The 10355-nt window shown below is 42.3% G+C and overlaps 1 protein-coding gene across 9 annotated transcripts in view; it reads left to right on the plus strand.

Moving 5' to 3' along the window:
• The window catches only part of LOC135214291 (transmembrane protein 245-like), a 92789-nt gene that overhangs the window by 59242 nt on the left and 23192 nt on the right, over positions 1-10355 (plus strand). For all 9 annotated transcript variants that reach the window (XR_010314318.1, XM_064248426.1, XM_064248422.1 and 6 more), the window contains one exon: positions 9733-9833. Coding sequence is in view for 8 of the 9 variants with exons in the window: in XM_064248426.1 (XP_064104496.1) it covers positions 9733-9833 (101 nt within the window). In the remaining variant the exon portion in view is untranslated. The remainder of the gene's footprint in view (positions 1-9732; positions 9834-10355) is intronic.

Consider the following 10355-nt stretch of genomic DNA (forward strand, 5'->3'; position numbering starts at 1 on the left):
GCTCAAAAAAGTTTTTTTAAAAATTCGCGGAAAAATACTTATAGGCCTACCAGCCGAAAACTTTTCACGGATCAAGGCGTTGTTTTGTTTACAATCGCTACGCAGGCGCGCAAGCGCGAATTTCTTTCTTATCGCACTAAAAAGTATCAGTGACACATCTCGGATATTATTTCGTCACTTTGACATAATTATTGCACCATTTTAAATTATCCTTCACATGAAGTATTATATATGAAAATGTGCGCATTTCATGCACATACAACTAAAAAAAATACTCATGATTGTAGCTTTTATCAGTTTTGAAATATTTTCATATAAATAACGATAAGTGCAAAAATTTCAACCTTCGGTCAACTTTGACTCTACAGAAATGGTCGAGAAACGCAATTGTAAGCTAAAACTCTTACATTATAGTAATATTCAATCATTTGCCTTCATTTTGCAACAAATTGGACGTCTCTAGCACAATATTTCGATTTATGGTGAATTTATGAAAAAACTTTTTCCTTACGTTCGTGCGATAACTCTTCCGATAAATTTTTTCGTGCGATTGTCCTAATGTTTGCACCCTTTTAAATTTGCCGTTACATAAAGTTTTATATATGGAAATGTGCGCAATTTCATGCACAATACAACAAAAAACAACCCATGGTTGTAGCTTTTATCAGTTTTGAAATATTTTCATATAAATAACGTTAAGTGCAAAAATTTCAACTTTCGGTCAACTTTGACTCTACCGAAATGGTCGAAAAACGCAATTGTAAGCTAAAACTCTTATATTCTAGTAATATTCAATCATTTACCTTCATTTTGCAACGACTTGGAAGTCTCTAGCACAATATTTCGATTTATGGTGAATTTATGAAAAAAAAAAAACATTATGTTCGCGCGGTAACTTCCGAAAAAATCAGAATTTTTTTGTGCGATTGTCGAAATGTTTGCACCATTTAAAATTAGCTGTTACATAAAGTTTTATATATGAAAATGTGCGTAATTTCATGTAGAATACAACTAAATATGATTGAAGGTTGTAGCTTTTCTCTTTTTTCGAAATATTTGCATATAAATCACGATAAATAGAAAAAAAACCACGTTCGGTCAAATTTGACTCTACCGAAATAGTTGAAAAACGCAATTGTAAGCTAAAACTCTTACGGCCTAGTAATATTCTGTCATTTTTCTTCATTTTGAAACAAATTTGAAGTCTCTAAAACAATATTGTGATTTATGGTGAATTTTTGAAAAATATATTACCTCACTCCGCGCGCCGATTCGCGGCCGCAAGTCTCCGAAATACGTACATGGCATTATCCTAATATTTGCTCCTTTTCATATTAGCCTTTTTATAGAGTTTCATATATCAAAATGTGCGCAAATTCATGAAGAATACAATAAAAAATAATTGAAGGTTGTAGCTTTTTCCATCTTCGAAATATGTCCATATAAAAAAATATATATATTAAAATTTCGACATTCGGTCAAATTTAACTCGTCCGAAATGGTCGAAATCTGCAATTCTAATCTAAAACTCTTACAGTATCGTAATATTCAATCATTTGTCTTAATTTTGAAACAAATTGGAAGTCTCTAGAACATTATTTAGAATTACGGTGAATTTTTGAAAATAACATTTTTTTACGTCCGCTCGTTACGAATTCGTACATCATTTTGTGATAATATTTTTCCGGTGTTGCTTTTATTGTTTTACAATGTATTATATATCAAAATGATCGCAATTTAGTGTACAATACAACGCAAAAAAAGTAACTGGTTAGCTTTGACCGTTTTCTGCACAGCGTGATTTGAATACAATTATGTATGAATTTTTTTTTTCGCTACCATATATCGCATTATTTACATATGATAATGATATTATTTTTCATTTCTGATGGTTGCATTCTAAACTTCAGGCAATGACAAAAAAAGGAGCCAAAAATGAACTCTTAATCTTCAAAAGTACGCGCGCTGTAATTTTTTGAAAAAATTATTTTTTCCACTTCCGCGCTCACTCCAAACCAGGCCCGGCATATGGGAGACGTTTTGATTTTTAGGGCTCCGGCGTAAGAGGGTTAATTCTGTTAACAACATATAATTTGTTCATGCAACTTACCTGTCAGATATATATATAGCTGATAATTCCGACGACCGACAGAATTTAAAACTTACGACACACGTAGTGGGAGTCAGGTGGTTAGTAGGTTAGTACCCATTCCCGCCGCTGGGAGGCGGGTATCAGGAACCATTCCCATTTTCTATTCATAATTTTTCTGTCGCCGGTGTTGTGAACATCTGTTTACAGCACCTCCGTCTGGATTTGGAAACTTTTGGCTACTTGAGTATCCCTTTTGGTTCTTTTTTGGATTAATTGACTTGGATCGGTGGCTAGGCACACGTTATTAGTGGATTGATTTGATTTTGGTTTGGATTTCTCTTGGATAATATGTCAGGGTCTAGTACAGCTAGCGCTAGATTTTGCTCTAGGACTGATTGTAGAGGTAGGCTACTGAAAGCTTCAGTAGACCCACATACGGTATGTAAGGGTTGCAGGGAGTAGAGGTAGGCTACTGAAAGCTTCAGTAGACCCACATACGGTATGTAAGGGTTGCAGGGAGCATGAATGTTGGTATGAAAGCCGTTGCAAGGAGTGCGAAAGATTAACAGATTCTGAGTGGAAGGCGTATGAGACCTATCTTAGGAAACTAGAAAAGGATAGGTTAAGGAGGTCTTCCTCCAGGAGTGTTTCAGGTGTGCAAGAAATTAATGTTTCTCCTGTTAACCCTCCTTCTGTTAATGCTCCTAACCCTGTAGTGTTGCCTCCGGGCCCTGAAGCAGTGTCAGTAGAGAGTAATACTTTGTCCTTAATTTTGGAGTCGATTCGAAATTTAGAATCGAAAGTGTTGGCTCTTGAGAGCAAAAGTGATGTGCAGAAGTGCAGTGATACCCCTTGTGTAGTGGAGGGTGCGTCAGATCGGCCTCGTTTCGCCTCTAGGCCTGGACCTCTGCTTGACTCCCAGGACCCGGGGAGGGAGCATGTCGAAAGCCGAAGGAGGGTTACAAGGCACCCCCACCGATCTGGCGTGCCTTCGGCAGTTACTGATGAAAATCCCCAGACTGCCAGGGAGCGTGCGCGTGCACGTCTCCTCAAGGAGTGTTTTTCGTCATCGGAGGCTTCATCCCCACGTAAAGGGTGGAGTTCTCACGGTGCTTCCCGTCCGCTGAAAAGGACGGCGCGTGTTGGTGACGCTTCACGTCCTAGTTCTCCGGAACTGCGATCTTCTCCTGACAGTGCGTTCGCTGCTTTTCCGCCGCAGAAAAGGCGTAGAGAGTCTTCGGACCTGGATTCGGGTAGTTCGTGAGAGCGATACAGTCGCTCTAGAGCTCGGGAGGAGGCCGTGCCTGGGAGGAGGAGGGAGGCGTCCCCTCGCCGCTCTCCTGCTCACAGGATCAGTCCCTCCCCAGAGCAGGAAGATTCGCCAACCAAGAGGATGCTTCAGTCACTGCAGCAACAACTTCAGGACGTTCTTGCTTCTAGAGAGTCTCTTCCGCGTCGTAGAAAGGACGAGAAGCTTCCTGTGAAGAAGTCAAGACCTTCTCTTTCTCCTCGCTCGCCTCTCTCTTTGTTCGAGTCTCCCTCTAGAGTTCGTTCTGCTCCCCAGCAGCTCTCTAGAGGAGGTGAGAAGTTTGTTTCTCGCTCTCAGGATGAGATTTCTCCCGCTCGCACGTCTTCAAATGTTCGTAAGCGAGCTGTGGACGCTGAGCGCGCTTCTGTGAAAGTGGAGCGCGCTTCCGTTGCCGCCAAACGCGCACCTGTTGTTGATAAACGGCGCGCGCCAGTGGACGCCAAGCGTGCACTAGTGGACGTTCGGTGTGCGCCAGTGGACGCCAGGCGTGCATTAGTAGATGTCGAGCGCGCACCTGTCGGCGCCAAACGTGTGGCTTCGGATGCCAAGCGCGCGCTGGTGGACGCCAGTTCCTCACCAACGCAAGTTCAGGTGGAAGAGGGAACCCTACCTGTTCGTCATTTTTCTTCAGGATTACCTCCAACTTCTCCAGTTTCTGAGGAAGGAGTTAGCGATGATTTAGTCGAAGCAGAGGAAGAGCAGCAGCCAGCTCCTGTCTCATCGGACTATAAAGTTTTGATGCGTCTTCTACAGTCGGAGTTTGGAGAAACTTTCCAACCGGAAGCCCCTCGTACTCCCCCTTCTCAATTTTCTTCTTTTAAAGCATCGAAGGCATCAGGGTTCGTTAAAATGAAGAAGTCGCTTTCCACGAAGCAAGCGTTCCGGAAAATCCATGATTGGATGAAGAAGAGGAAAGCGTCAGGAAAGTCCTCTTTGGCTTTACCGCCATCAAGACTGCGGTAAAGGAGGCATGTGGTACGAGACGGGAGAGGACGTAGGTGTTAAACTACCAGCCTCTGCTCAGGGTGATTTCGGGAGCATCGTGGACGCTTCCAGAAGAGCCCTTCTGTCTTCATCAAAAGTCACTTGGACCCATAACGAGTTCGACTTCCATCTAAAAGGCCTCTTCAGGACTCTAGAGGTCTTCAACTTTCTCCTTACCTTACAGACCTTACAGTTCGTTCGGGTTGCCCCAGGTCCCTCAGTGTGAGGCGCCTCTAATGTCTACCAGAGAGTTGCTAGTACATCTTCCGGTATATTTTGCATCTTCCAATCTTGGATGGTCTGGGATGCAGTTTAGATATTTGTCGAGCTTATTCTTAAACACATCTACGCTCACTCCTGATATATTCCTCAGATGAGCTGGCAACGCATTGAATAGACGCTGCATTATCGATGCTGGTGCGTAGTGGATTAATGTCATGTGTGCTTTCCTTATTTTTCCTGGTATAGTTTTGGGCACTATTAATCTACCTCTGCTTGCTCTTTCTGATATTTTTAGTTCCATGATATTTTCTGTTATTCCTTCTATCTGTTTCCATGCCTGAATTATCATGTAGCGTTCTCTTCTCCTTTCTAGACTATATAATTTTAAGGATTGTAGTCTTTCCCAGTAGTCTAGGTCCTTAACTTCTTCTATTCTAGCTGTAAAGGACCTTTGTACACTCTCTATTTGTGCAATATCCTTTTGATAGTGTGGGTACCATATCATATTGCAATATTCAAGTGGACTACGAACATATGTTTTATAAAGCATAATCATGTGTTCAGCTTTTCTTGTTTTGAAGTGCCGTAACAACATTCCCATTTTTGCTTTACATTTTGCCAACAGAATTGCTATTTGATCATTGCATAACATGTTCCTATTCATCATCACACCAAGGTCTTTAACTGCTTCCTTATTTGTGATTGTCTCATTATTAGGTCCCCTATATGCATATAGCTTTCCTTCTCTGTCTCCATAATTTATTGATTCAAATTTATCAGAGTTAAATACCATCCTATTTACCTCTGCCCAATCATATACTTTGTTAAGGTCTCTTTGTAGAGCGTTCCTATCTTCATCACAAGTAATTTCTCTACTTATTCTTGTGTCATCAGCGAAACTACTCACTACCGAATCCTTAACATTACTGTCTATGTCTTCAATCATAATAACAAACAATATTGCAGCTAGCACCGTACCTTGTGGCACGGTCTTGGAGTTTTGGATGCCAGGTCAAGGAGTTCTGATACCATTAGTCTGGGGGAGCTGTCCAGTGTACTTTCTTGTATGGACAAGGCCGTCAGGGATGGTTCTGAGGAGTTGGCTACTCACTTTAGCTCGGGGATTCTCAAGAAGAGAGCACTCTTCTGTAACTTCACAGCCAAATCCGTCTCTCCAGCGCAAAAGGCGGACTTGCTCTTTGCTCCGTTTTCAGACCATCTCTTCCCCCAGACTATGGTTAAGGACATAGCATCGAGCCTTCAGGAGAAGGCAACGCAAGATCTTCTGGCTCAGTCTTCTAGAAGACCAGCAGCTGCTTCCTCTTCTGGCGTTTCTTTTACCAAGAAACCGAAGCCCTTTCGTACTGGATCTTCCTCGAAAACAGCCTCTCGAGGAAGAGGCTCTTCCAGAGGGAAAACCCCTGCTCCGTCAAAGAGTAGGAAGTGATTTGGAAGTCCTTCAGACGCCGGTAGGAGCCAGGCTTCTTCTGTTCGCGAAAGCCTGGGAAGAGAGAGATGCCGACCCTTGGTCGCTAGATATTGTGAGGAAGGGATACAGGATTCCGTTCTTGAAGTCACCCCCGCTATCCTCAACACCAAAGAATTTGTCTCCCTCGTATCGAGGAGAGAAACAGAAAGTGCTTTTCGATCTGCTAGAACAAATGATCAAGAAGCAAGCGGTGGAACAGGTCTTCGACCTGGAATCTCCAGGCTTTTACAACCGTCTGTTCCTAGTGCCGAAACAATCGGGGGGGTGGCGACCCGTCCTCGATGTCAGCAGCCTAAACCTCTTCGTCACAAAGAAAAAATTCAAGATGGAGACGCCTCAATCTGTGCTGTCAGCTCTGAGACCGGGGGATTGGATGGTCTCACTAGACCTCCAAGACGCGTATTTTCACGTCCCCATCCATCCCCAATCAAGGAAATACTTGCGATTTGTCCTGAAGGGGAAGGTATTCCAATTCAGGGCACTTTGCTTCGGTCTGACCACAGCGCCGATGGTTTTCACCATTCTGATGAAGAACGTGGCAAGGCTGCTTCATCTGGAGAATATAAGGATCTCTCTCTACCTAGACGACTGGCTTATTCGAGCTTCATCGCGAGACCGGTGTCTGGAGGACCTGCACACGACCATGTCATTAGCGAAGTCCCTGGGGCTTCTGGTAAACCTCGAAAAGTCACATTTGACTCCTTCTCAATCCTTAGTCTATCTGGGGATTCAGATGGACTCAGTGGCTTTTCGGGCTTTTCCGTCCCAGGGGTGACAACTTCAATGCTTGGAAAAAGTGGCGACCTTTCTGGGGAAGGAAACATGCTCGGTGAGGGAATGGATGAGTCTGCTGGGGACCATTTCCTCACTGGAGAAGTTTGTTTCTCTGGGAAGGTTGCACCTCAGACCTCTTCAATTCTTCCTAGCCAACAATTGGAAGAACAAACAAGATCTGGAGGCGATCTTGTGTTTAACGAGAGAGGTGAAGGATCACCTAAGTTGGTGGTCAGATCCACGGAAGCTCGCAGAAGGGCTCTCTCTCAAACTTCGGAACCCCGACCTAGTGTTGTTATCCGGCAAAGTCATTCAGATCAACTCGGACAACACCACAGCACTGGCATACCTAAGAAATCAAGGGGGAACTCACTCGCCTTCTCTGTTTGCCATCGCAAAGGAACTCCTTTTATGGGCGAAAGCGCAAGACGTCACTATCCTGACAAGGTTCGTGTCGGGAGTACAGAATGTTCGAGCGGACCTTCTCAGTCGACGAGGACAGCTTTTGCCGACAGAGTGGACCCTTCACCAGGAGGTTTGCCAGTCGCTGTGGAACCTGTGGGGTTGTCCGCAGGTGGATGTCTTCGCAACTTCCAGGACGAAAAGACTTCAGCTGTATTGCTCCCCAGTTCTGGACCCAGGAGCAGTCGCAGTAGACGCCCTACTTTGGAGTTGGTCGGGTCTAGACATATACGCTTTTCCCCCGCTCAAGATCCTCGGGGAAGTGATGAGGAAGTTCGCGGCATCGGAAGGAGCGAGGATGACACTCATCGCCCCCTTCTGGCCAGCAGCCGACTGGTTCACAGAGGTGATGTCCTTCTTGGTAGACTTTCCGAGGACTCTGCCCTTAAGGAAAGATCTACTCAGACAGCCCCACTTCGAGAGGTACCACAAAAACCTCCCCGCTCTGAGTCTGACTGCGTTCAGACTATCAAGAAGTTGGCCAGAGCGAGGGGTTTTTCAAGACCTGTGGCGAAGGCGATTGCCACCGCAAGGAGGCCCTCCTCAATCGCTCTGTACCAATCGAAGTGGGCTGTCTTCAGATCCTGGTGCAGGAAGAAGGGCATTTCCTCCACCACAACCTCTGTGAGCCAGATAGCTGACTTCCTTCTTTATCTGAGAGAGGAAGTGAAGTTAGCTGTTCCAAAAGTCCTGCGTTCTTAGCAAAGAACGAGAATCCTTCCAACCCGTGGCCGAGGACCTTTGAAATCAAAGGGTTGTCAGAAATAGTGGGAAATGAACGTGAGAGATTCCTGTGTCCTGTCAGGGCTCTAAAGTTCTATCTGCAGAGAACTAAAGCTTGCAGAGGTTCGTCTGACAATTTGTGGTGTTCAGTGAGGAAGCCTGATCTTCGTATGTCGAAGAACGCACTGGCGTTCTTCATCAGAAGTACGATTAAAGAAGCTCATGATAAGTGCAGTGATAGTGATTTGAAGCTTCTGAAAGTGAAAGCTCACGAGGTGAGAGCTATTGCTACCTCGGTAGCTTTTCACAAAAATATGGCACTCAAAGATATTTTGAATGCCACATTTTGGAGAAGCAATTCGGTGTTCGCTTCACACTACCTGCGGGAGGTGAAAGTGACATACAAAAATTGCTTCTCCCTCGGACCATACATTGCTGCAGCTGTTTTGGGGACAGGAGGTAACACTCATCCTATCCTTTAGGGATTAGGGGGGTTTTTAACTTGTGTTTTATGGTTGTGGGGTGACCGCCTGGGGCGGGTCTCCCTTCCATTAGCTTAGTTAAGTGGGATACCTTTGGTAAACTAAGCCAGGTGGTTGTATTTTTGTCTCGTTGCCCTCATTAGTATGGTCCATGGTCTAGTCACGTCGTGGTCTCGCCCCTGTTGACAGATCATCTGGAGTGCACCAGCTTCATAGGTCTCTACCTTGCTGGCAACTCTAGTAGCACAAGCAGACTTACGTGGCAGTAATCACGAAGCCAGCTATGCTAACAGGTAAGGAACCAAGATATCAAATATCTGCATATATGTGTTTCCTAAATCCTCTATTCTGTCTCTCCCACCACCAAAGGTGGGATTCAGCTATATATATATCTGACAGGTAAGTTGCATGAACAAAATGATATTGTAATGATACAATTAAGTTTGTTCATACTTACCTGGCAGATATATATAATTAATTACCCGCCCACCTCCCCTCAGGAGACAGTGGAAATAAAAATTATGAATAGAAAATTGGAATGGTTCCTGATACCCGCCTCCCAGCGACGGGAATGGGTACTAACCACCTGACTCCCACTACGTGTGTCGTAAGTTTTAAATTCTGTCGGTTGTCGGAATTATCAGCTATATATATATCTGCCAGGTAAGTATGAACAAACTTAATTGTATCATTACAATATCATATTGGAACATAGGAGGTGCAACTGACCTTAGCTTGTGAGCTTGAATTAAGAAACTATGGACAGTGGACCCCCCGTATTCGTGTTCTCCAGATTCGCGGACTCGCACATTCGTGAATTTCTCTCAGGAACGTTTCCCCGCATTATTCGCGGAAAATTCGCGCATTCGCGGTATTTTTCTATTATAAATATCCCCAAGTTCCTGGGGTTTTTTTATGAGTTTCATCATAAAGTGCACTTTTGTGTTAGAAATATAAAAAAAACCAAGTATGAAAAATTTTCGTGGGTTTTTCTTGAGTTTTAACTAACAAAATAGGCTGTTTTTAGCGTTTTTATAGGGGTTCCAAACATTCGCGGGTTCTAACTATTCACTGGGGGGGTCTGGTACGCATCCCCCGCGAATATGGGGGACCACTGTAGTACCTTTTGTCATCATCGGTGTTGGTTAAGAAATCACATAACCGTTTGTAAGGAAAGCAAATTATTCTATTCCAGGTTGTATTCATGTCATCGTTATTTTATGTGCTGAGTGCAAGTGATTCTGTTTATAAACCAGTTGCAGTTCTCATGAATCTTGCTCCTGGGCAAATGAATCAGTAAGTTTGACAATCCCATTTTCTGTCTCGGTGAAATTATAAGTATCAGTGCCTGTATTTGCAAGTTCCTAGCAATTCTTTTTCTATATATATTATATATTTTATAATATATATTATATATATATATATATAATTATGAATATATATATATATTATATATATATAAATATATAATAAAAATATATTATATATATATAATAATAATATTATTATATATATATATAGATATATATATAATCTATATTAGTAATTATACTAGCAATTCTTTTTCTATAAATATATATTTACTTTATTATAATATAAATATATTATATATGTATATATAAATATATTAAATTTAATTAATTATATATATATATATATTTTTATAATATATGGTTATATATATATCTATATAGATCTATAGATATATATATATATATATATATAATATATATATTATATATAATATATATCTATATAATCTTATATATATAATATATATAATATATATATATATATATATTATATTATATATATATT

Source organism: Macrobrachium nipponense, chromosome 45 (genome assembly GCF_015104395.2).
Source record: "Macrobrachium nipponense isolate FS-2020 chromosome 45, ASM1510439v2, whole genome shotgun sequence".
Classification (NCBI taxonomy): domain Eukaryota; kingdom Metazoa; phylum Arthropoda; class Malacostraca; order Decapoda; family Palaemonidae; genus Macrobrachium; species Macrobrachium nipponense.